The sequence below is a fragment of the Dendrobates tinctorius genome, unplaced genomic scaffold, assembly GCF_039654945.1.
Source record: "Dendrobates tinctorius isolate UK_male_01 unplaced genomic scaffold, ASM3965494v1 ptg000251l, whole genome shotgun sequence".
Taxonomy (NCBI): domain Eukaryota; kingdom Metazoa; phylum Chordata; class Amphibia; order Anura; family Dendrobatidae; genus Dendrobates; species Dendrobates tinctorius.
Window position 1 is genome coordinate 590,356 of NW_027361918.1, and position 27,390 is coordinate 617,745.

Sequence of the window (27,390 nt, forward strand, 5' to 3'; positions counted from 1 at the left end):
CAGGAGGAGACTGTGGGGTATGTGCAGATAATGGAGGAGTGCGGGTCCTGTATAGACGGTGTATAGTGTATCCTGGAGCTTGTCAGGAGGAGACTGTGGGGTATGTGCAGATAATGGAGGAGTGCGGGTCCTGTATAGACGGTGTATAGTGTGTCCTGGAGCTTGTCAGGAGGAGACTGTGGGGTATGTGCAGATAATGGAGGAGTGCGGGTCCTGTATAGACGGTGTATAGTGTATCCTGGAGCTTGTCAGGAGGAGACTGTGGGGTATGTGCAGATAATGGAGGAGTGCGGGTCCTGTATAGACGGTGTATAGTGTGTCCTGGAGCTTGTCAGGAGGAGACTGTGGGGTATGTGCAGATAATGGAGGAGTGCGGGTCCTGTATAGACGGTGTATAGTGTGTCCTGGAGCTTGTCAGGAGGAGACTGTGGGGTATGTGCAGATAATGGAGGAGTGCGGGTCCTGTATAGACGGTGTATAGTGTATCCTGGAGCTTGTCAGGAGGAGACTGTGGGGTATGTGCAGATAATGGGGGAGTGCGGGTCCTGTATAGACGGTGTATAGTGTATCCTGGAGCTTGTCAGGAGGAGACTGTGGGGTATGTGCAGATAATGGAGGAGTGCGGGTCCTGTATAGACGGTGTATAGTGTATCCTGGAGCTTGTCAGGAGGAGACTGTGGGGTATGTGCAGATAATGGAGGAGTGCGGGTCCTGTATAGACGGTGTATAGTGTATCCTGGAGCTTGTCAGGAGGAGACTGTGGAGTATGTGCAGATAATGGAGGAGTGCGGGTCCTGTATAGACGGTGTATAGTGTATCCTGGAGCTTGTCAGGAGGAGACTGTGGGGTATGTGCAGATAATGGGGGAGTGCGGGTCCTGTATAGACGGTGTATAGTGTATCCTGGAGCTTGTCAGGAGGAGACTGTGGGGTATGTGCAGATAATGGAGGAGTGCGGGTCCTGTATAGACGGTGTATAGTGTATCCTGGAGCTTGTCAGGAGGAGACTGTGGAGTATGTGCAGATAATGGGGGAGTGCGGGTCCTGTATAGACGGTGTATAGTGTATCCTGGAGCTTGTCAGGAGGAGACTGTGGGGTATGTGCAGATAATGGAGGAGTGCGGGTCCTGTATAGACGGTGTATAGTGTATCCTGGAGCTTGTCAGGAGGAGACTGTGGAGTATGTGCAGATAATGGAGGAGTGCGGGTCCTGTATAGACGGTGTATAGTGTATCCTGGAGCTTGTCAGGAGGAGACTGTGGGGTATGTGCAGATAATGGGGGAGTGCGGGTCCTGTATAGACGGTGTATAGTGTATCCTGGAGCTTGTCAGGAGGAGACTGTGGGGTATGTGCAGATAATGGGGGAGTGCGGGTCCTGTATAGACGGTGTATAGTGTATCCTGGAGCTTGTCAGGAGGAGACTGTGGAGTATGTGCAGATAATGGAGGAGTGCGGGTCCTGTATAGACGGTGTATAGTGTATCCTGGAGCTTGTCAGGAGGAGACTGTGGGGTATGTGCAGATAATGGAGGAGTGCGGGTCCTGTATAGACGGTGTATAGTGTATCCTGGAGCTTGTCAGGAGGAGACTGTGGGGTATGTGCAGATAATGGAGGAGTGCGGGTCCTGTATAGACGGTGTATAGTGTATCCTGGAGCTTGTCAGGAGGAGACTGTGGAGTATGTGCAGATAATGGGGGAGTGCGGGTCCTGTATAGACTGTGTATAGTGTATCCTGGAGCTTGTCAGGAGGAGACTGTGGAGTATGTGCAGATAATGGAGGAGTGCGGGTCCTGTATAGACGGTGTATAGTGTATCCTGGAGCTTGTCAGGAGGAGACTGTGGGGTATGTGCAGATAATGGAGGAGTGCGGGTCCTGTATAGACGGTGTATAGTGTATCCTGGAGCTTGTCAGGAGGAGACTGTGGGGTATGTGCAGATAATGGAGGAGTGCGGGTCCTGTATAGACGGTGTATAGTGTATCCTGGAGCTTGTCAGGAGGAGACTGTGGAGTATGTGCAGATAATGGGGGAGTGCGGGTCCTGTATAGACGGTGTATAGTGTATCCTGGAGCTTGTCAGGAGGAGACTGTGGAGTATGTGCAGATAATGGGGGAGTGCGGGTCCTGTATAGACGGTGTATAGTGTATCCTGGAGCTTGTCAGGAGGAGACTGTGGAGTATGTGCAGATAATGGGGGAGTGCGGGTCCTGTATAGACGGTGTATAGTGTATCCTGGAGCTTGTCAGGAGGAGACTGTGGGGTATGTGCAGATAATGGAGGAGTGCGGGTCCTGTATAGACGGTGTATAGTGTATCCTGGAGCTTGTCAGGAGGAGACTGTGGGGTATGTGCAGATAATGGGGGAGTGCGGGTCCTGTATAGACGGTGTATAGTGTATCCTGGAGCTTGTCAGGAGGAGACTGTGGAGTATGTGCAGATAATGGGGGAGTGCGGGTCCTGTATAGACGATGTATAGTGTATCCTGGAGCTTGTCAGGAGGAGACTGTGGGGTATGTGCAGATAATGGGGGAGTGCGGGTCCTGTATAGACGGTGTATAGTGTATCCTGGAGCTTGTCAGGAGGAGACTGTGGAGTATGTGCAGATAATGGAGGAGTGCGGGTCCTGTATAGACGGTGTATAGTGTATCCTGGAGCTTGTCAGGAGGAGACTGTGGAGTATGTGCAGATAATGGAGGAGTGCGGGTCCTGTATAGACGGTGTATAGTGTATCCTGGAGCTTGTCAGGAGGAGACTGTGGAGTATGTGCAGATAATGGGGGAGTGCGGGTCCTGTATAGACGATGTATAGTGTATCCTGGAGCTTGTCAGGAGGAGACTGTGGGGTATGTGCAGATAATGGGGGAGTGCGGGTCCTGTATAGACGGTGTATAGTGTATCCTGGAGCTTGTCAGGAGGAGACTGTGGAGTATGTGCAGATAATGGAGGAGTGCGGGTCCTGTATAGACGGTGTATAGTGTATCCTGGAGCTTGTCAGGAGGAGACTGTGGAGTATGTGCAGATAATGGAGGAGTGCGGGTCCTGTATAGACGGTGTATAGTGTATCCTGGAGCTTGTCAGGAGGAGACTGTGGAGTATGTGCAGATAATGGGGGAGTGCGGGTCCTGTATAGACGGTGTATAGTGTATCCTGGAGCTTGTCAGGAGGAGACTGTGGGGTATGTGCAGATAATGGAGGAGTGCGGGTCCTGTATAGACGGTGTATAGTGTATCCTGGAGCTTGTCAGGAGGAGACTGTGGAGTATGTGCAGATAATGGAGGAGTGCGGGTCCTGTATAGACGGTGTATAGTGTATCCTGGAGCTTGTCAAGAGGAGACTGTGGGGTATGTGCAGATAATGGAGGAGTGCGGGTCCTGTATAGACGGTGTATAGTGTATCCTGGAGCTTGTCAGGAGGAGACTGTGGGGTATGTGCAGATAATGGGGGAGTGCGGGTCCTGTATAGACGGTGTATAGTGTATCCTGGAGCTTGTCAGGAGGAGACTGTGGGGTATGTGCAGATAATGGGGGAGTGCGGGTCCTGTATAGACGGTGTATAGTGTATCCTGGAGCTTGTCAGGAGGAGACTGTGGGGTATGTGCAGATAATGGAGGAGTGCGGGTCCTGTATAGACGGTGTATAGTGTATCCTGGAGCTTGTCAGGAGGAGACTGTGGGGTATGTGCAGATAATGGAGGAGTGCGGGTCCTGTATAGACGGTGTATAGTGTATCCTGGAGCTTGTCAGGAGGAGACTGTGGGGTATGTGCAGATAATGGAGGAGTGCGGGTCCTGTATAGACGGTGTATAGTGTATCCTGGAGCTTGTCAGGAGGAGACTGTGGAGTATGTGCAGATAATGGGGGAGTGCGGGTCCTGTATAGACTGTGTATAGTGTATCCTGGAGCTTGTCAGGAGGAGACTGTGGAGTATGTGCAGATAATGGAGGAGTGCGGGTCCTGTATAGACGGTGTATAGTGTATCCTGGAGCTTGTCAGGAGGAGACTGTGGGGTATGTGCAGATAATGGAGGAGTGCGGGTCCTGTATAGACGGTGTATAGTGTATCCTGGAGCTTGTCAGGAGGAGACTGTGGGGTATGTGCAGATAATGGAGGAGTGCGGGTCCTGTATAGACGGTGTATAGTGTGTCCTGGAGCTTGTCAGGAGGAGACTGTGGAGTATGTGCAGATAATGGGGGAGTGCGGGTCCTGTATAGACGGTGTATAGTGTATCCTGGAGCTTGTCAGGAGGAGACTGTGGAGTATGTGCAGATAATGGAGGAGTGCGGGTCCTGTATAGACGGTGTATAGTGTATCCTGGAGCTTGTCAGGAGGAGACTGTGGGGTATGTGCAGATAATGGAGGAGTGCGGGTCCTGTATAGACGGTGTATAGTGTATCCTGGAGCTTGTCAGGAGGAGACTGTGGGGTATGTGCAGATAATGGAGGAGTGCGGGTCCTGTATAGACGATGTATAGTGTATCCTGGAGCTTGTCAGGAGGAGACTGTGGAGTATGTGCAGATAATGGAGGAGTGCGGGTCCTGTATAGACGGTGTATAGTGTAACCTGGAGCTTGTCAGGAGGAGACTGTGGGGTATGTGCAGATAATGGAGGAGTGCGGGTCCTGTATAGACGGTGTATAGTGTATCCTGGAGCTTGTCAGGAGGAGACTGTGGGGTATGTGCAGATAATGGAGGAGTGCGGGTCCTGTATAGACGGTGTATAGTGTGTCCTGGAGCTTGTCAGGAGGAGACTGTGGAGTATGTGCAGATAATGGGGGAGTGCGGGTCCTGTATAGACGGTGTATAGTGTATCCTGGAGCTTGTCAGGAGGAGACTGTGGAGTATGTGCAGATAATGGGGGAGTGCGGGTCCTGTATAGACGGTGTATAGTTTATCCTGGAGCTTGTCAGGAGGAGACTGTGGGGTATGTGCAGATAATGGGGGAGTGCGGGTCCTGTATAGACGGTGTATAGTGTATCCTGGAGCTTGTCAGGAGGAGACTGTGGGGTATGTGCAGATAATGGAGGAGTGCGGGTCCTGTATAGACGGTGTATAGTGTATCCTGGAGCTTGTCAGGAGGAGACTGTGGGGTATGTGCAGATAATGGGGGAGTGCGGGTCCTGTATAGACGGTGTATAGTGTATCCTGGAGCTTGTCAGGAGGAGACTGTGGAGTATGTGCAGATAATGGAGGAGTGCGGGTCCTGTATAATAATAATAATAATAATAATAATAATAATAATAATAATAATAATAATAATCTTTATATAGCGCCAACATATTCCGCAGCGCTTTACAGTTGAACAGTTTCAAACACAACAGTCATAAGTAACAACGTTAACAATACAATAATTAAAGCGAAATAAGACGACCCTGCTCGTGGAGCTTACAATCTACAATGAGGTGGGGGGGATACAAAGCACAGGTTTGTATTTACAATGATGTATTTACAATGACGGTCCAGCCATCTTCAGGGGGTGGGGGTTAGATGGAGATAGTGAATGGGCTACACACACACAAACATGACTTTGATTACTGAATGTGATAGGCCGCTCTGAACAAATGTGTTTTGAGCGAGCGCCTAAAACTATGCAAATTGTGGATGGTCCTAATATTTTGGGGTAGAGCATTCCAGAGGATTGGCGCAGCACGGGAGAAGTCTTGGAGTCGGGAGTGGGAGGTACGGATTAGGGCAGAGGTTAGTCCAAAGTCATTTGCAGAGCGCAGCGGTCGGTTAGGCCGATAGACAGAAATGAGGGAGGAGATGTAAGGGGGTGCCGCACTGTGGAGAGCTTTGTGGGTGAGAACAAGTACTTTGAATTGTACCCTGTAATGAATTGGCAGCCAGTGTAACGACTGGCGAAGAGCGGACGCGTCTGAGAAACGATTAGCCAGATGGACAACCCTGGCTGCTGCATTAAGGATAGACTATCCTGTATAGACGGTGTATAGTGTATCCTGGAGCTTGTCAGGAGGAGACTGTGGGGTATGTGCAGATAATGGAGGAGTGCGGGTCCTGTATAGACGGTGTATAGTGTATCCTGGAGCTTGTCAGGATGAGACTGTGGGGTATGTGCAGATAATGGAGGAGTGCGGGTCCTGTATAGACGGTGTATAGTGTATCCTGGAGCTTGTCAGGAGGAGACTGTGGAGTATGTGCAGATAATGGAGGAGTGCGGGTCCTGTATAGACGGTGTATAGTGTATCCTGGAGCTTATCAGGAGGAGACTGTGGGGTATGTGCAGATAATGGAGGAGTGCAGGTCCTGTATAGACGGTGTATAGTGTATCCTGGAGCTTGTCAGGAGGAGACTGTGGGGTATGTGCAGATAATGGAGGAGTGCGGGTCCTGTATAGACGGTGTATAGTGTATCCTGGAGCTTGTCAGGAGGAGACTGTGGAGTATGTGCAGATAATGGAGGAGTGCGGGTCCTGTATAGACGGTGTATAGTGTATCCTGGAGCTTGTCAGGAGGAGACTGTGGGGTATGTGCAGATAATGGGGGAGTGCGGGTCCTGTATAGACGGTGTATAGTGTATCCTGGAGCTTGTCAGGAGGAGACTGTGGAGTATGTGCAGATAATGGAGGAGTGCGGGTCCTGTATAGACGGTGTATAGTGTATCCTGGAGCTTGTCAGGAGGAGACTGTGGAGTATGTGCAGATAATGGAGGAGTGCGGGTCCTGTATAGACGGTGTATAGTGTATCCTGGAGCTTGTCAGGAGGAGACTGTGGAGTATGTGCAGATAATGGGGGAGTGCGGGTCCTGTATAGACGGTGTATAGTGTATCCTGGAGCTTGTCAGGAGGAGACTGTGGAGTATGTGCAGATAATGGGGGAGTGCGGGTCCTGTATAGACGGTGTATAGTGTATCCTGGAGCTTGTCAGGAGGAGACTGTGGGGTATGTGCAGATAATGGAGGAGTGCGGGTCCTGTATAGACGGTGTATAGTGTATCCTGGAGCTTGTCAGGAGGAGACTGTGGAGTATGTGCAGATAATGGAGGAGTGCGGGTCCTGTATAGACGGTGTATAGTGTATCCTGGAGCTTGTCAGGAGGAGACTGTGGGGTATGTGCAGATAATGGAGGAGTGCGGGTCCTGTATAGACGGTGTATAGTGTATCCTGGAGCTTGTCAGGAGGAGACTGTGGGGTATGTGCAGATAATGGAGGAGTGCGGGTCCTGTATATACGGTGTATAGTGTATCCTGGAGCTTGTCAGGAGGAGACTGTGGGGTATGTGCAGATAATGGAGGAGTGCGGGTCCTGTATAGACGGTGTATAGTGTATCCTGGAGCTTGTCAGGAGGAGACTGTGGGGTATGTGCAGATAATGGAGGAGTGCGGGTCCTGTATAGACGGTGTATAGTGTATCCTGGAGCTTGTCAGGAGGAGACTGTGGGGTATGTGCAGATAATGGAGGAGTGCGGGTCCTGTATAGACGGTGTATAGTGTATCCTGGAGCTTGTCAGGAGGAGACTGTGGGGTATGTGCAGATAATGGAGGAGTGCGGGTCCTGTATATACGGTGTATAGTGTATCCTGGAGCTTGTCAGGAGGAGACTGTGGGGTATGTGCAGATAATGGAGGAGTGCGGGTCCTGTATAGACGGTATATAGTGTATCCTGGAGCTTGTCAGGAGGAGACTGTGGGGTATGTGCAGATAATGGAGGAGTGCGAGTCCTGTATAGACGGTGTATAGTGTATCCTGGAGCTTGTCAGGAGGAGACTGTGGGGTATGTGCAGATAATGGAGGAGTGCGGGTCCTGTATAGACGGTGTATAGTGTATCCTGGAGCTTGTCAGGAGGAGACTGTGGGGTATGTGCAGATAATGGAGGAGTGCGGGTCCTGTATAGACGGTGTATAGTGTATCCTGGAGCTTGTCAGGAGGAGACTGTGGAGTATGTGCAGATAATGGAGGAGTGCGGGTCCTGTATAGACGGTGTATAGTGTATCCTGGAGCTTGTCAGGAGGAGACTGTGGGGTATGTGCAGATAATGGAGGAGTGCGGGTCCTGTATAGACGGTGTATAGTGTATCCTGGAGCTTGTCAGGAGGAGACTGTGGAGTATGTGCAGATAATGGAGGAGTGCGAGTCCTGTATAGACGGTGTATAGTGTATCCTGGAGCTTGTCAGGAGGAGACTGTGGGGTATGTGCAGATAATGGAGGAGTGCGAGTCCTGTATAGACGATGTATAGTGTATCCTGGAGCTTGTCAGGAGGAGACTGTGGGGTATGTGCAGATAATGGAGGAGTGCGGGTCCTGTATAGACGGTGTATAGTGTATCCTGGACCTTGTCAGGAGGAGACTGTGGGGTATGTGCAGATAATGGAGGAGTGCGGGTCCTGTATAGACGGTGTATAGTGTATCCTGGAGCTTGTCAGGAGGAGACTGTGGAGTATGTGCAGATAATGGGGGAGTGCGGGTCCTGTATAGACGGTGTATAGTGTATCCTGGAGCTTGTCAGGAGGAGACTGTGGGGTATGTGCAGATAATGGAGGAGTGCGGGTCCTGTATAGACGGTGTATAGTGTATCCTGGAGCTTGTCAGGAGGAGACTGTGGAGTATGTGCAGATAATGGGGGAGTGCGGGTCCTGTATAGACGGTGTATAGTGTATCCTGGAGCTTGTCAGGAGGAGACTGTGGGGTATGTGCAGATAATGGGTGAGTGCGGGTCCTGTATAGACGGTGTATAGTGTATCCTGGAGCTTGTCAGGAGGAGACTGTGGAGTATGTGCAGATAATGGGGGAGTGCGGGTCCTGTATAGACGGTGTATAGTGTATCCTGGAGCTTGTCAGGATGAGACTGTGGGGTATGTGCAGATAATGGGGGAGTGCGGGTCCTGTATAGACGGTGTATAGTGTATCCTGGAGCTTGTCAGGAGGAGACTGTGGGGTATGTGCAGATAATGGAGGAGTGCGGGTCCTGTACAGACGGTGTATAGTGTATCCTGGAGCTTGTCAGGAGGAGACTGTGGAGTATGTGCAGATAATGGGGGAGTGCGGGTCCTGTATAGACGGTGTATAGTGTATCCTGTAGCTTGTCAGGAGGAGACTGTGGGGTATGTGCAGATAATGGAGGAGTGCGGGTCCTGTATAGACGGTGTATAGTGTATCCTGGAGCTTGTCAGGAGGAGACTGTGGGGTATGTGCAGATAATGGAGGAGTGCGGGTCCTGTATAGACGGTGTATAGTGTATCCTGGAGCTTGTCAGGAGGAGACTGTGGCGTATGTGCAGATAATGGAGGAGTGCGGGTCCTGTATAGACGGTGTATAGTGTATCCTGGAGCTTGTCAGGAGGAGACTGTGGGGTATGTGCAGATAATGGAGGAGTGCGGGTCCTGTATAGACGGTGTATAGTGTATCCTGGAGCTTGTCAGGAGGAGACTGTGGGGTATGTGCAGATAATGGAGGAGTGCGGGTCCTGTATAGACGGTGTATAGTGTATCCTGGAGCTTGTCAGGAGGAGACTGTGGGGTATGTGCAGATAATGGAGGAGTGCGGGTCCTGTATAGACGGTGTATAGTGTATCCTGGAGCTTGTCAGGAGGAGACTGTGGAGTATGTGCAGATAATGGAGGAGTGCGGGTCCTGTATAGACGGTGTATAGTGTATCCTGGAGCTTGTCAGGAGGAGACTGTGGGGTATGTGCAGATAATGGGGGAGTGCGGGTCCTGTATAGACGGTGTATAGTGTATCCTGGAGCTTGTCAGGAGGAGACTGTGGAGTATGTGCAGTTAATGGAGGAGTGCGGGTCCTGTATAGACGGTGTATAGTGTGTCCTGGAGCTTGTCAGGAGGAGACTGTGGAGTATGTGCAGATAATGGAGGAGTGCGGGTCCTGTATAGACGGTGTATAGTGTATCCTGGAGCTTGTCAGGAGGAGACTGTGGTGTATGTGCAGATAATGGAGGAGTGCGGGTCCTGTATAGACGGTGTATAGTGTATCCTGGAGCTTGTCAGGAGGAGACTGTGGGGTATGTGCAGATAATGGAGGAGTGCGGGTCCTGTATAGACGATGTATAGTGTGTCCTGGAGCTTGTCAGGAGGAGACTGTGGAGTATGTGCAGTTAATGGAGGAGTGCGGGTCCTGTATAGACGGTGTATAGTGTGTCCTGGAGCTTGTCAGGAGGAGACTGTGGAGTATGTGCAGATAATGGAGGAGTGCGGGTCCTGTATAGACGGTGTATAGTGTATCCTGGAGCTTGTCAGGAGGAGACTGTGGAGTATGTGCAGATAATGGAGGAGTGCGGGTCCTGTATAGACGGTGTATAGTGTATCCTGGAGCTTGTCAGGAGGAGACTGTGGGGTATGTGCAGATAATGGGGGAGTGCGGGTCCTGTATAGACGGTGTATAGTGTATCCTGGAGCTTGTCAGGAGGAGACTGTGGAGTATGTGCAGATAATGGAGGAGTGCGGGTCCTGTATAATAATAATAATAATAATAATCTTTATATAGCGCCAACATATTCCGCAGCGCTTTACAGTTGAACAGTTTCAAACACAACAGTCATAAGTAACAACGTTAACAATACAATAATTAAAGCGAAATAAGACGACCCTGCTCGTGGAGCTTACAATCTACAATGAGGTGGGGGGGATACAAAGCACAGGTTTGTATTTGCAATGATGTATTTACAATGACGGTCCAGCCATCTTCAGGGGGTGGGGGTTAGATGGAGATAGTGAATGGGCTACACACACACAAACATGACTTTGATTACTGAATGTGATAGGCCGCTCTGAACAAATGTGTTTTGAGCGAGCGCCTAAAACTATGCAAATTGTGGATGGTCCTAATATTTTGGGGTAGAGCATTCCAGAGGATTGGCGCAGCACGGGAGAAGTCTTGGAGTCGGGAGTGGGAGGTACGGATTAGGGCAGAGGTTAGTCGAAAGTCATTTGCAGAGCGCAGCGGTCGGTTAGGCCGATAGACAGAAATGAGGGAGGAGATGTAAGGGGGTGCCGCACTGTGGAGAGCTTTGTGGGTGAGAACAAGTACTTTGAATTGTACCCTGTAATGAATTGGCAGCCAGTGTAACGACTGGCGAAGAGCGGACGCGTCTGAGAAACGATTAGCCAGATGGACAACCCTGGCTGCTGCATTAAGGATAGACTATCCTGTATAGACGGTGTATAGTGTATCCTGGAGCTTGTCAGGAGGAGACTGTGGGGTATGTGCAGATAATGGAGGAGTGCGGGTCCTGTATAGACGGTGTATAGTGTATCCTGGAGCTTGTCAGGAGGAGACTGTGGAGTATGTGCAGATAATGGAGGAGTGCGGGTCCTGTATAGACGGTGTATAGTGTATCCTGGAGCTTGTCAGGAGGAGACTGTGGAGTATGTGCAGATAATGGGGGAGTGCGGGTCCTGTATAGACGGTGTATAGTGTATCCTGGAGCTTGTCAGGAGGAGACTGTGGGGTATGTGCAGATAATGGAGGAGTGCGGGTCCTGTATAGACGGTGTATAGTGTATCCTGGAGTTTGTCAGGAGGAGACTGTGGAGTATGTGCAGATAATGGAGGAGTGCGGGTCCTGTATAGACGGTGTATAGTGTATCCTGGAGCTTGTCAGGAGGAGACTGTGGGGTATGTGCAGATAATGGAGGAGTGCGGGTCCTGTATAGACGGTGTATAGTGTATCCTGGAGCTTGTCAGGAGGAGACTGTGGGGTATGTGCAGATAATGGAGGAGTGCGGGTCCTGTATAGACGGTGTATAGTGTATCCTGGAGCTTGTCAGGAGGAGACTGTGGGGTATGTGCAGATAATGGAGGAGTGCGGGTCCTGTATAGACGGTGTATAGTGTATCCTGGAGCTTGTCAGGAGGAGACTGTGGGGTATGTGCAGATAATGGAGGAGTGCGGGTCCTGTATAGACGGTGTATAGTGTATCCTGGAGCTTGTCAGGAGGAGACTGTGGGGTATGTGCAGATAATGGAGGAGTGCGGGTCCTGTATAGACGGTGTATAGTGTATCCTGGAGCTTGTCAGGAGGAGACTGTGGAGTATGTGCAGATAATGGGGGAGTGCGGGTCCTGTATAGACGGTGTATAGTGTATCCTGGAGCTTGTCAGGAGGAGACTGTGGAGTATGTGCAGATAATGGAGGAGTGCGGATCCTGTATAGACGGTGTATAGTGTATCCTGGAGCTTGTCAGGAGGAGACTGTGGGGTATGTGCAGATAATGGAGGAGTGCGGGTCCTGTATAGACGGTGTATAGTGTATCCTGGAGCTTGTCAGGAGGAGACTGTGGGGTATGTGCAGATAATGGGGGAGTGCGGGTCCTGTATAGACGGTGTATAGTGTGTCCTGGAGCTTGTCAGGAGGAGACTGTGGGGTATGTGCAGATAATGGAGGAGTGCGGGTCCTGTATAGACGGTGTATAGTGTATCCTGGAGCTTGTCAGGAGGAGACTGTGGGGTATGTGCAGATAATGGAGGAGTGCGGGTCCTGTATAGACGATGTATAGTGTATCCTGGAGCTTGTCAGGAGGAGACTGTGGAGTATGTGCAGATAATGGGGGAGTGCGGGTCCTGTATAGACGATGTATAGTGTATCCTGGAGCTTGTCAGGAGGAGACTGTGGGGTATGTGCAGATAATGGGGGAGTGCGGGTCCTGTATAGACGGTGTATAGTGTATCCTGGAGCTTGTCAGGAGGAGACTGTGGGGTATGTGCAGATAATGGAGGAGTGCGGGTCCTGTATAGACGATGTATAGTGTATCCTGGAGCTTGTCAGGAGGAGACTGTGGGGTATGTGCAGATAATGGAGAAGTGCGGGTCCTGTATAGACGGTGTATAGTGTATCCTGGAGCTTGTCAGGAGGAGACTGTGGGGTATGTGCAGATAATGGAGGAGTGCGGGTCCTGTATAGACGGTGTATAGTGTATCCTGGAGCTTGTCAGGAGGAGACTGTGGGGTATGTGCAGATAATGGGGGAGTGCGGGTCCTGTATAGACGGTGTATAGTGTATCCTGGAGCTTGTCAGGAGAAGACTGTGGGGTATGTGCAGATAATGGAGGAGTGCGGGTCCTGTATAGACGGTGTATAGTGTATCCTGGAGCTTGTCAGGAGAAGACTGTGGAGTATGTGCAGATAATGGAGGAGTGCGGGTCCTGTATAGACGGTGTATTGTGTATCCTGGAGCTTGTCAGGAGGAGACTGTGGGGTATGTGCAGATAATGGAGGAGTGCGGGTCCTGTATAGACGGTGTATAGTGTATCCTGGAGCTTGTCAGGAGGAGACTGTGGAGTATGTGCAGATAATGGAGGAGTGCGGGTCCTGTATAGACGGTGTATAGTGTATCCTGGAGCTTGTCAGGAGGAGACTGTGGGGTATGTGCAGATAATGGAGGAGTGCGGGTCCTGTATAGGCGGTGTATAGTGTATCCTGGAGCTTGTCAGGAGGAGACTGTGGGGTATGTGCAGATAATGGAGGAGTGCGGGTCCTGTATAGACGGTGTATAGTGTATCCTGGAGCTTGTCAGGAGGAGACTGTGGAGTATGTGCAGATAATGGAGGAGTGCGGGTCCTGTATAGACGGTGTATAGTGTATCCTGGAGCTTGTCAGGAGGAGACTGTGGAGTATGTGCAGATAATGGAGGAGTGCGGGTCCTGTATAGACGGTGTATAGTGTATCCTGGAGCTTGTCAGGAGGAGACTGTGGGGTATGTGCAGATAATGGAGGAGTGCGGGTCCTGTATAGACGGTGTATAGTGTATCCTGGAGCTTGTCAGGAGGAGACTGTGGGGTATGTGCAGATAATGGAGGAGTGCGGGTCCTGTATAGACGGTGTATAGTGTATCCTGGAGCTTGTCAGGAGGAGACTGTGGAGTATGTGCAGATAATGGAGGAGTGCGGGTCCTGTATAGACGGTGTATAGTGTATCCTGGAGCTTGTCAGGAGGAGACTGTGGGGTATGTGCAGATAATGGAGGAGTGCGGGTCCTGTATAGACGGTGTATAGTGTATCCTGGAGCTTGTCAGGAGGAGACTGTGGAGTATGTGCAGATAATGGAGGAGTGCGGGTCCTGTATAGACGGTGTATAGTGTATCCTGGAGCTTGTCAGGAGGAGACTGTGGGGTATGTGCAGATAATGGAGGAGTGCGGGTCCTGTATAGACGGTGTATAGTGTATCCTGGAGCTTGTCAGGAGGAGACTGTGGAGTATGTGCAGATAATGGAGGAGTGCGGGTCCTGTATAGACGGTGTATAGTGTATCCTGGAGCTTGTCAGGAGGAGACTGTGGGGTATGTGCAGATAATGGAGGAGTGCGGGTCCTGTATAGACGGTGTATAGTGTATCCTGGAGCTTGCCTTCATATTCATAACGAGGACTTATGCACACCTACTACATGTATAAGTATTGATCACGAGGGATCTGAGAATATGCATGATTATGTACCCTGTCATCTCCAGTCTCTTCCTCCATCATAAAGACGGCAGCAGGACTAAACCGCAAAATCATCCAGTGAGTGACCCAACAAGAATGGACGAGGACAAGAAAACAATTACATGGAGAATCACGAACCTTGCCTTAGAGATCATTTCCCTTCTGAGTGGAGAGGTAAACTCTTCTATATTTCTATTATCTGTTGAGTGGAGAGGTAAACTCTTCTATATTTCTATTATTATCTGCTGAGTGGAGAGGTAAACTCTTCTATATTTCTGTAATCTGTTGAGTGGAGAGGTAAACTCTTCTATATTTCTATTATCTGCTGAGCGGAGAGGTAAACTCTTCTATATTTCTATTATCTGCTGAGTGGAGAGGTAAACTCTTCTATATTTCTATTATCTGCTGAGCGGAGAGGTAAACTCTTCTATATTTCTATTATCTGCTGAGTGGAGAGGTAAACTCTTCTATATTTCTATTATCTGCTGAGTGGAGAGGTAAACTCTTCTATATTTCTATTATCTGCTGAGTGGAGAGGTAAACTCTTCTATATTTCTATTATCTGCTGAGCGGAGAGGTAAACTCTTCTATATTTCTATTATCTGTTGAGTGGAGAGGTAAACTCTTCTATATTTCTATCATTATCTGCTGAGTGGAGAGGTAAACTCTTCTATATTTCTATCATTATCTGCTGAGTGGGGAGGTAAACTCTTCTATATTTCTATTATCTGCTGAGTGGAGAGGTAAACTCTTCTATATTTCTATTATTATCTGCTGAGTGGAGAGGTAAACTCTTCTATATTTCTATTATTATCTGCTGAGTGGAGAGGTAAACTCTTCTATATTTCTATTATCTGCTGAGTGGAGAGGTAACCTCTTCTATATTTCTATTATCTGCTGAGTGGAGAGGTAAACTCTTCTATATTTCTATCACTATCTGCTGAGTGGAGAGGTAAACTCTTCTATATTTCTATTATCTGTTGAGTGGAGAGGTAAACTCTTCTATATTTCTATTATTATCTGCTGAGTGGAGAGGTAAACTCTTCTATATTTCTATTATCTGTTGAGTGGAGAGGTAAACTCTTCTATATTTCTATTATTATCTGTTGAGTGGAGAGGTAAACTCTTCTATATTTCTATTATCTGTTGAGTGGAGAGGTAAACTCTTCTATATTTCTATTATTATCTGCTGAGTGGAGAGGTAAACTCTTCTATATTTCTATTATCTGCTGAGCGGAGAGGTAAACTCTTCTATATTTCTATTATCTGCTGAGTGGAGAGGTAAACTCTTCTATATTTCTATTATTATCTGCTGAGTGGAGAGGTAAACTCTTCTATATTTCTATTATTATCAGCTGAGTGGAGAGGTAAACTCTTCTATATTTCTATTATCTGCTGAGTGGAGAGGTGAACTCTTGGATCCCACTGGTTGGATATGGTGGTATATTAGGTGATGTAGATGGCTGTTACTTTGTTCTGTTTTAGTTTCATGACTGTGTAATATTTTACAGATGTTGGAGTTTGTGAGATTGACGGCAGTACTGGTACTGCTCTGCGAGTGGTGCGCTCCCACAAACAGCAGTTGGCACACTGATCGCACTGCCTCACGCTCAGCGCCCCGGCGATCGCGTGCGGGTATCATCTGTATGTGACAGCTGACACCCCGCAGCAATGCTCATGATCAGTGCTAGCATTCGATGCGATTGCCTGACGGTCACGTTAGATGACCGTGGGGTCCTTCCGGGTCGTGCAGGGAGGTGGCTTGGCATGCCTCCTTCCCATTCTGTCAGATCGCTGATCTGATACTAAGCAGTGTCAAGTGTCAGATCAGCGATCTGACATCATTTAGTATTGTCCCACACTGGGATAATGTGAAAAAGTAAAAAAAAAAAAAATAGCATGTGTAAAAGTATAAAAGTGTTTTTCTAATAAATATATTTCTTTAGGGAAATAAATAATTCAAGTACACATGTTTAGTGTCGAGCCGCTCTATACTGCTATTCCACTAGTTTTTAGTGAGCACTGTAAAAAAAAGTAAAAAACGAGGCAAGAAACAATGCTTTATCATACTGCCGAACAAAAGTGCAATGAAACATGATCAAAAAGACTGAAATAAACAAGGTACCGCGGAAAACGTCATCTTGTCCCGCAAAAAACAAGCCACCATCACCAGAAAAATAAAAGTTATATCCTCAGAATAAAGCGATTGAAAAATAATTTTCTCCTTCGCCTCATTGGGGGACACAGGTACCGTGGGTGTATGCTACTGCCGCCTGGAGGCTGACACTAAGTGGGAAAAAAAAGAGGTTAGCTCCTCCTCCGCCGTATACACCCTCGCCCCGATTACGGTTGGAAACCAGTTTTTTGCTTAGTGTCTGTTGGAGGCACACGTCTGTCTGAGTTCAGGCTTATTTTATTTTACTCCTTATTTTAGATCTGCCCTTCGGGCTAGCCACTGCCCCCAGAGTGTTCACAAAGGTCATGGCAGTCCCCATGGCCATCCTGCCCTCCCGGGGCATAGTTGTATTTCCCTACTTAGACGACCTCTTGGTCAAGGGCCCTTCAAGGTGGGCATGCGAGGAAAGTGTCAGCATCACGCTAGATACTCTTGCCCACTTAGGGTGGTTGGTCAAATGTAAAGAAGTCATCCCTTGTTCCAGCTCAGAGGATTTCTTTTTTAGGGATGATCTTCGACACTTTCCGAGGGTTGGTAATTCTCCCTCAAGACAAGGCCCTATCCCTCCGGCAGGGAGTGCGGATACTGCGCCAACCAGTCCCTCACACCATCCGTTTCTTCATGAGGATTCTAGGAAAAATGGTGGCAGCGATGGAATCGATCCCTTTCACCCAGTTCCATCTTCGCCCCGTGCAGCACGCCCTCTTGTCATCCTGGGACAAGAACCCGTACATGCTCGATCACCGATGCCGGTTGTCCTCTCAGGTCAGACAGTCACTAGACTGGTGGACAATCAGTTCCCCCACATCAGTGGCTGGTGGTCACAACCGATGCCAGCCTCCTCTTCTGCGGAGCGGTTTCTTGCCACCACACTACCCAGGGACTGTGGTCGCCGCAGGTGGCATTCCTCCCGATCAACTTGTTGGAGATACGGGCGATCCAGCTTATTCTGCAATGTTTTCATCACCTTCTAGCAGGCCGCACAGTCGGACAACGCCACGGTGGTGGCTTACGTAAATCACCAAGGGGGGCACCCGCAGCAGGGCAACCAAGCGCGAGGTAGGGCACGTTCTTCACTGGGCCGAGAGGAACCGCACAGTGATATCGGCGGTCCACATCCCGGGTGTAGAAAACTGGGCGGCAGACTTCCTCCGCCGACAGGGGCTTGCGTCCGGGGAATGGTCATTACACCCCGAGGTCTTTCAGCAGATTTGCCAATGGTGGAGAACACCGGTTGTGGATCTTATGGCTTCCAGGGTGAACACCAAGGTGTCCGTATTTGTTGCCCGATCCCGGGACCCGCAGGCAATCGCCGTGGATGCGCTGGTTCTGCCATGGAACCAGTTTCGCCTCCCATACCTATGTCTCCCGCTGCCACTACTTCCGAGGATCATCAAGAAGATCAAGGCAGAAGGGGCGCCAGCGATTCTGTTGGCCCCAGACTGGCCTTGTCGGGCGTGGTGCGCAGATCTAGTGCAGCTGCTCGCCGACGTGCTATGGCGACTACCAGAGCACCCAGATCTACTTTGTCAGGGGCCGATCTGCCACCCGAACTCAGGTGCTAATATATATTAGCTGAAGAGCCCAGCATTGCCTGGGCATAGTAACCAACTGGTTAGTTATAACAAATTTTAATGATTATATTGCACATAGAAACCGTTTATCTAATCCTTTCCTGTGTGATACTGACTGCTGAGCCGTGTATCTAATACTATTCTGTGTGATACTGTCTGCTGAGCCGTGTACCTAATCCTATCCTGTGTGATACTGTTTGCTGAGCTGTGTATCTAATACTATTCTGTGTGATACTGTCTGCTGAGCTGTGTATCTAATCCTATCCTGTGTGATACTGTATGCTGAGCCGTGTATCTAATCCTATCCTGTGTAATACTGACTGCTGAGCCGTGTATCTAATCCTATCCTGTGTAATACTGACTGCTGAGCCGTGTCTAATCCTATCCTGTGTGATACTGACTGCTGAGCTGTGTATCTAATCCTATCCTGTGTGATACTGTATGCTGAGCCATGTATCTAATCCTATCCTGTGATACTGACTGCTGAGCCGTGTATCTAATCCTATCCTGTGTGATACTGACTGCTGAGCCGTGTATCTAATCCTCTCCTGTGTGATACTGGGCTCCCCCTGCAGTCTGTGTCAGAGGGTGGTCTGTGTTGGCACGGTAATAGATTGTGTTATTTCCAGCTTTACAGAAGGACGATAACACCATAGAAATGATAAGAATAATCGGCCTCAGTTACCACAACTGTCTACAAAGAAAACTGTTGCTGATAGCAGCCAATCACAGCTCAGCTTTCATCTTGTAAACAGCTCTGGGACGGCGTGGCGCGTTTTAAGTGGCGACTTTTATGTGGCGAGGTTGGTGTATGTGTTGGAGCACGTGGTAGTGTGTGTCGCATTTTGTGTGTGTGTTCATATCCCCGTGTGTGGTGAGTCTCCCATGTCAGGGCCCCACCTTAGCAACTGTACGGTATATACTCTTTGGCGCCATCGCTCTCATTCTTTCAGTCCCCCTTGTTCACATCTGGCAGCTGTCAATTTGCCTCCAACACTTTTCCTTTCACTTTTTACCCATTATGTAGATAGTGGCAAAATTGTTAAGAGAATTGGAACGCGCGGGGTTAAAATTTCGCCTCACAACATAGCCTATGACACTCTCGGGGTCCAGATGTGTGACTGTGCCAAATTTTGTGGCTGTAGCTACGACGGTGCAGATGCCAATCTTGGGGGGACACACACACACACACACACACACACACACACACACACACACACACACACACACACACACACACACACATTGAGCTTTATATATTAGATATGTCTTATAATACGTCTCTAGCTTTCTCATTCTCGGGTCCTCTACCAGAGCCCTGGGAGTTTGAGGGTTCTGCACAGGATCTTGGTTGTTCCCAGCATTGCGCTTTTCTGGACAGAGCTCAGATGTTGCTCCTGGGATCTGTTGTAGCCATTCTTCCAACTTAGGAGTCACTGCGCCAAGTGCTCCTATCACCACTGGAATCACTGTGGCCTTCACCTTCCACATCTTCTCCAGTTCTCTTTTGAGGCCCTGGTAGTTCTCCAGCTTCTCATACTCCTTTCTGATGTTGCTGTCACTTGGCACTGCCACATCTATCATCATTGCTGTCTTCTGATCCTTGTCTACTATCACAATGTCTGGTTGGTCGGCCAACACCTGCTTATCTGTCTGGATCTTGAAGTCCCACAGGATTTTAGCCCTTTCATTCTCTACCATTTTCTCTGGGGTCTCCCACCTGGACTTAGGGGGGCTTAGCCCATATGCTGTGCAGATGTTCCTATATACAATTCCCGCTACTTGGTTGTGGTGTTCAGTATACGCTGTTCTTGCATTTTACATCCTGCCACTGTGCTGGACGGTTTCTGAGATTTCTGTGCATAGTCTGCACCTTGGACGAAGCAAGAGAACCTGGATCCGATATATAGAGATAGATATATATTACTTATATTTGTTTTGTGTGTGTAAACATTATATTTGAATATGAAAAGAAGAGGTTGAACAAGGAAATTACATCACAAGTCGTTTTTTTTTTTTTTAAATAATATAGCTTTATCTATCTTACAGATCCGCATAAAATTCGCACAGAATTTCAATTGTGTTTTCTGCCACAAGAGGCAGAAACCACGCAGAAATTTCCACAAGCAAATCTGCAACGTGTGCACATAGCGGGGTCTAGTTTCCAAAATGGTGTCACTTGTGGGGGTTTCCACTGATTATGCACATTAGGGGCTCTCCAAACATGACATGAAGTCCGCTAATTTTACACTCAAAAAGTGAAATGGTGCTCCTTCCTTTCCGAGCGCCCAAACCGTAGCGTACCTGGGTTCTCCAAATGACTTTGTGGGCTCAGTGATGGGCAGTGGAGCAGGGTTCTCCAAATGACTTCGTGGGCTCAGTCATGGGCAGTGGAGCAGATCTATTTGCCACCAGCTGGAACCCTGGTTCCTGGGCTGACATGCTGTAAAAAAGGTGATGGAGGCAGGCCCATGTTATATCCCACAACTCTCATTTCATTGCATTGTCCCACAGGATTGGAAGGTGGGGGGAGGTGATCCCTCATTTTTTGTTTGTTCAGTTAGACTGCTTATTAGTTTTGAAGACTAGCACACCGCAGTGAACTGATTTAATGCGTAATCAGCAGGCATTCCACAAATTAATATACAACAATCAGGGGCCAGATTGTTGCTGTGTTGTCAAATTCCTACCCCTTTTTAATTAGTGTCTGAGACTGCTAGATCCTGTCGCTGGTCGATGTTTTTGGGGCTGCAAAACGTAATAGGCTTCCAATCATCCTTCTTCACTTGTCAGGAAAGTCCGCTGGCATTTCTATGATCTTTGGTCGTGTTATGTGAGACCAAAAAATTATATGGCTGTAAGGCCAGAACTCCATCTGATTAAACGTTCTTGGTACTTTGCAGTCCGATTTGGCCAACTTGAGGGACTGTTGTCAGTTGGGACCATGATCCCCTTGCCGTAGAGGTAAGGCTGCAATATTTTCAGGTCCCAGACTATGGCCAGGCATTCTCTTTCTATTGTAGCGTTTGCTCTCCCCCGGTCCAACAGCTTCCAGGAGACATTTGCCTATCGGGTGTTCCGGCAGTCGACCCCAACTTGGTTAAATATGGCTCCCTGTCCGGTATCTGATGTCTATTTGAACAATGAACCAGCAGCAGAAATATGGAACAGTCGGGACTGGTATCTGGGATAGCTGGGTTTTCTACTGGGGGGTTTGTCGACTCGCATTTTGGGGTCCAGATGAGATTGCGGGTGTACCTTTTGGTAGTGAGGTTAGTGAGGAACTTTGCTAGTGTGCTGTAATTGGGGATAAACTTTCAAAAATAATGTGCAGACCCTAAGAATGAGTGGATTTGTTTTTAATTGACTGACTGTTTGGGGCCACTGGGTAATTACTTTCACTTGTGCAGATTCTGGACAAATGCATCTACTCTTCACATGATGTCGCAGGTAGAGTTGAGCGGACGACATTCATCCACTCAATGCCGACTTTTATTCCTCATTGACTTGCATTGGGGTCGGGTTTTGGACGAAACTGACTTTTTTTTGCCCTAGTCGGACCAGTTTCATCTGAAACAAATTGTTTCATGAAACCCGATCCGACCAAAGTTGCTCAACTCTAGTCGCAGGTATAGCACCTCAGCCATCCCCATCTGGCGCATTTCGGGTCAGATGGTGAGCTGTTCTTTGGCAACCCTCTGCAGTAACTGGGACACGTGAAGAAGATGCTCGTCCCTGATGTTGCTCAAACATTTAGTTTGTTGACATGATAGAGCAGGTGTTCATGAACAGACCTATCCAGGGCCAAGGTGTAGTCAATACTCCCACATTTCCTGGTATTATTGAATGGATCCACCCATGTGGCTTGCAGCTTGTTTTGCATACTAGTACTAGAACCTTCTGTCCACTGGCAGATTCTTGGAGTCTGGCAGCATGGTTGTAAGACCATTGTTGCCTTTCCTGATGTATTACTAAATTCCTGTGGGCTAGGGCCATGAGGTACCTTCTCTTTTTTCCCTCAAACATTTGAACTTAATTCGTAATGGAAACATCTTCTGTGGGGAGGTGCCCTCCCATTTCTCCCGTACCAGCTTCAAAGGCCCTTGTACTTTTCGGCCATACAGCAATTCAAAGGTTGAGAATCTGGTAGAATCATGCTGCACATTCCGGTAGGCAAAGAGGAGCTGCTGCAGGTTTTTCCCTCAGACCCCCATGAGACTCCACATTTTGGCTAATGAGCAGTTTGAGTTGTCCGTTGAATCAGTCACAAAATTCAGACAAGGTTTCGGCCATCGCTACTCCAGGCTGAAGAATGCAGGATGGGGGTTCAGGAGGAGACACCGGATCAAAGCTGCGGGACAGTGCATCTGCCTTACCATTCTTAAGGCCCTTTTACATTTAGCGATGCACCAGCGATCCCGACCAGGGATATGACGAGGTCAGGATCGCTGGTGCATCGCTAAATGATCGCTAGTGAGTTGCCACACAGGCAGATCTCACAGCGATGCAGCGACGCAGCAGCGGTCGTTACTTACCTTTCAGACGCGGCGATGAAGACGTCCTCCCGCCCGCGTCCACACGTCGCTCGTCGGCGCCACAGGAAGCCCAGCAGGAAGCTGATGACGAGAAGTGGAGCCGGCCGATCTTGCGCGATCAGCGATGGACAGCGGGGGAGCCGGTCGGAGGTAAGAATCACACATAGCGATATCGCTATAACGTCACAAAATCGGTGACATTATAGCGATATCGCTATGTGTAAAACCCCCTTTAGACCCTGGAGGTGATGGAAAATTGAAAATTGAAATGGGGGGGGGGGGGGGTGAGTGACCACCGGGCCTGCCTGGGGGTCAGTCTTTTGGTAGACTCGATATAATCTAAGTTTTTGTGATTGGTGATCACGGTGACTGGATGAACAGAACCCTCCAAAAAATGCCTCCATTCTTCAAAGGCCAATTTGACCGCCAGAGGCTCTCTATTACCGACATCGCAATTTCTCTCAGCAGATGAGAACTTTCTGGAAAAGTAGGGACAAGGTTTGAGGTTGGTCAGAGTAGCGGGACCCTGAGACAACACTGCCCCCACTCCCACCTCAGAAGCGTCGACCTCCACGATAAAAGGTCTAGCTGGGTCTGGCTGGACCAACACTGGGGCGGAAATAAAACACTTTTTTTAAAGTCAGAAAATAATTTTTTGCAGAAGTTGACCAATTCTTCGCATCAGCCCCTTCGAATGTGAGAACAGTCAGGGGCTTAACCACCTGCAAAAACCCCTTTTAATGAATTTTTGATAGTGGTTTGCAAAGCCCAGAAAACCCTTAAAATCATGAGGATAAACACAATCAATAATAGCCTGGCCTTTTTTTTGGGATCCATGCGAAACCTTTCACAGGAAATAAACCCAAAAAATGGTGTTATGGTGCTGAAGCCAAGGCATACCTAAAACCAGACCCGCAGGCAAATTATTCAAGACAAAACAGCTTATGTTTTCCACATGAGCAGGACCCACTCTTAGTGAGAGAACCTCTGACACAAAACAGATTCCCTCTTGGGTGAGAGGAGAGGAGTCAATGGCCACCACCTTGACAAGGGATTCAAGCCTAACTGTCCCTATCTTTTAAAGAGTCACAACACGATTTATTAAATAATTATTTATTAAAGTGATTTATTAAATTGATGGTAGATCCACAGTCAACAAAAGCGTTTGGTCAAAACGGGGCCACCAACAACCTCCAACTCCACCTGGAGAAGGATTTTAGCAAATGAGGAAAATTGTACCTGGAAGTCTAGGCAACCTCCTTGATTGTTCTCCAGACTTGGGCGTTTCCCGATATCTTTGATGAGGAGGGACAAGGACAGTCCTTTTACCAGTGTCCTGAGGCTCCACAGTAAAAGCACAGCTGGTTATCTCTGCAACATCTCCTCTCTCTCTCTTTGACTGAGATGGTTCCCACCTCCATGGGTTCTGTAGGTGAAACGGTGTCCCCTGAGTTGAAGTATAAAGGGGTTTCTTGCTGCATCACCCCTCTGGCACGGAGCCTACGGTCCATACGGACAGCCTGGGTCATGGGTTCCTCCAGGGACTCCGTGGAGGGTGCAAGGCCCAAACATCTACAAACTGTTTGACAGGCCTCTGCGTAACAGCCCTCTTAAGGCAGCATCATTCCAGGATATCTCAGCCATCCAGCATCTGAACTTGGAACAAAACGACTCAGCTGAATGCTTCCCCTGTGTCACACTCATCACTATATCCTCAGCCAGACGCACTCTATCAGGCCCATCATCTCATCATAAATATGCCCAAGAGCCTCAAAAAAACAGATCCACAGACATAAGTTCCAGAGCAGAGAGATAGAGAACAAGCCCAAGCCTGTGGAGTCCCCCTTAATAAAGAAATAATAATTCCCACCCTCTGACTTTCATTCCCAGAGGCGCGCGGACGCAGAGAGAAAAACAATTTACACCCCTCTGTGAACACCCTGAATGATTTTTTTATCCCCAGAAAAGTTGTCAGGCAACTTAATAGGTGGTTCAGGGGAAACTAAGGAAACATCTGTGGCACCCTCATCCCAAGCCCCAGAAGAAAAAGAACCCCGCACGGACCAGCAACCTCTCTTTGAATCTGTTGATGCGACTGAGCCAGCGTTCGCTGCTCCACAGATTGTTTTTGCATCATTTGAGTGAAGCTATCCACTTGCTCAGAAAGAGCATGCAGTGGATCCATGACCAGAGGAGAAAAAAAAGGTGCAAAATCTTGTTTAAATGTTCAGGTCAGTGATATCAAGAACCCTGCTGCAGACTTACAGCAGGAGTCTGTGCACTTATTACAGTATGGCAGAGAGTGTGTGAGGAGCGCTGCGGTGAGCTTACCTGCCGGAGTGCAGGACCTGAGACACGTGACCACCGGGGGAGTGGACGGAGGCGGAGCCAGACGCCGAGTAGCGGCAGTGACCGGCGAAGTCAGAGAGTAGTCTGAACATGCCGAAGTCAAGCCAGGAGGTCGATAAAGTGCCAAAGTGTGAGACGCTAAGAGTGGTCAGGACGTAGCAAAAAGGTCGGGAAGCCAGAGATAGAGGTGCAGTACAAACGGGGCAGACAGGTGGGAAGTTAGAGAATACCAAGCTGAAGGTCAGAGCCAGAAACAGACAACAAGCACCGAGTCACAAGGCCATGCACAGAACAAGGAAACGGACCAGGCCATGCACAAAACAAGGAAACAGACCAGGTCATGCACAAGAAAGCAATCGGACTAAACAGTATGCAAGCACACCAGGAGGTCAGACACACAGCCAAGACAGATGTGTCACTGACAAGAATCCCCAAACGAAGGCGAGAAAATATAGCTCTCACCAAACCAAAAGGAGGCCATATAAAATTAACCTTCCTCCTACCTGCCTTGCCCTCCTCCCCCAAAAGCAACTTCTCCACCATTACAGAAGATCGACTCTCCACTCTACTCTCAAGATCACATCTCACTACCTGTGCACTTGACCCAATCCCATCCCACTTCATCCCAAACCTCACCACAGTCTTCATCCCAACCCTAACCCATCTCTTCAACCTATCACTAACAGCTGGTGTTTTTCCCTCAAGCTTTAAACATGCCTCAATCACACCTATCCTCAAAAAGCCCTCTCTTGACCCATCCTCTGTATCTAGCTATCGCCCTATATCACTTCTCCCCTATGCCTCAAAACTACTGGAACAACACGTCCATCTTGAACTATCCTCCTACCTCTCTTCTTGCTCCCTCCTTGACCACTTGCAATCCGGCTTCTGGCCACACCACTCCACTGAAACTGCCCTAACTAAGGTCACCAATGACCTACTAGCCACCAAGGCCAAGCGACACTACTCTGTCCTCCTCCTCCTGGACCTGTCCTCTGCCTTTGACACCGTGGACTATTCCCTATTACTACAGACCCTCTCATCTCTTGGTATCACAGACTTGGCCCTATCTTGGATTGCATCATACCTAGCAGACCGGACATTCAGCGTCTCCCTTTCGCACACCACCTCCTCACCGCGCCCCCTATCCGTCGGAGTCCCGCAAGGTTCAGTCCTAGGGCCCCTGCTCTTCTCCGTTTACACCTTCGGCCTCAGACAGCTCATAGAATCTCATGGCTTTCAGTATCATCTCTATGCTGATGACACACAGATCTACATCTCTGGACCAGATATCACCTCCCTACTGAACAGAATCCCTCAATGTCTGTCTATTTCATCCTTCTTCTCCGCTAGATTTCTAAAACTTAATATGGACAAAACAGAATTAATCATCTTTCGCCCATCTCACGTGACACCCCCCCCCCCAACAGACCTATCCATTAACGTAAACGGCTGCTAACTCTCTCCAGTCCCACAAGCTCGCTGCCTCGGGGTTATCCTTGACACTGATCTCTCTTTCAAACCACATATCCAAGACCTTTCCGTTTCCTGCCGACTTCAACTCAAAAATATTTCACGGATCCGTACATTCCTCAATCAAGAATCTGCAAAAACCCTAATCCATGCCCTCATCATCTCCCGCCTTGACTACTGCAACCTCCTGCTCTGTGGCCTCCCCTCCAACACTCTCGCACCCCTCCAATCTATTCTTAACTCTGCTGCCTGACTAATCCACCTGTCCCCCCGCTATTCCCCACCCTCTCCCCTCTGTCAATCCCTGCACTGGCTCCCCATTACCCAAAGACTCCAGTTCAAAACCCTAACCATGACATACAAAGCCATCCACAACCTGAGTCCTCTGTACATCTGTGACCTAGTCTCCCGGTACTTACCTGCATGAAACCTCCGATCCTCTCAAGATCTCCTTCTGTACTCCCCTCTTATCTCCTCTTCCCACAATCGCATACAAGATTTCTCCCGCGCATCCCCTCTACTCTGGAACTCTCTACCACAACATATCAGATGGCGCTTTACATGTGAGGAGGGGTATACATTATACATACAAGTACAGTAATCTTAAACAATACAAGTCACGACTGGTACAGGATGAGACAGGACCCTGCCCGCGAGGGCTCACAATCTACAACGGGATGGGTGAAGATACAGTAGGCGAGGGTAGAGCTGGTCGTGCAGCGGTTTGGTGGATCGGTGGTTACTGCAAGTTGTAGGCTTGTCGGAAGAGGTAGGTCTTCAAGTACTTTTTGCCTCGCCAGACTCTCGCCTACCATGGAAACCTTCAAAAAGAACTTGAAGACCTACCTCTTCCGACGAGCCTACAACTTGCAGTAACCACCGATCCACCAAACCGCTGCACGACCAGCTCTACC

General features: G+C 48.9%; 1 protein-coding gene across 1 annotated transcript in view; it reads left to right on the forward strand.

Moving 5' to 3' along the window:
• LOC141065414 (uncharacterized) overlaps window positions 1–27,390 on the forward strand; it is a 70,791-nt gene that overhangs the window by 4,930 nt on the left and 38,471 nt on the right. Inside the window, exon 2 of the mRNA XM_073557888.1 lies at window positions 14,396–14,543. Coding sequence (XP_073413989.1) covers window positions 14,466–14,543 — 78 coding nt within the window. The 5' untranslated portion in view covers window positions 14,396–14,465. The remainder of the gene's footprint in view (window positions 1–14,395; window positions 14,544–27,390) is intronic.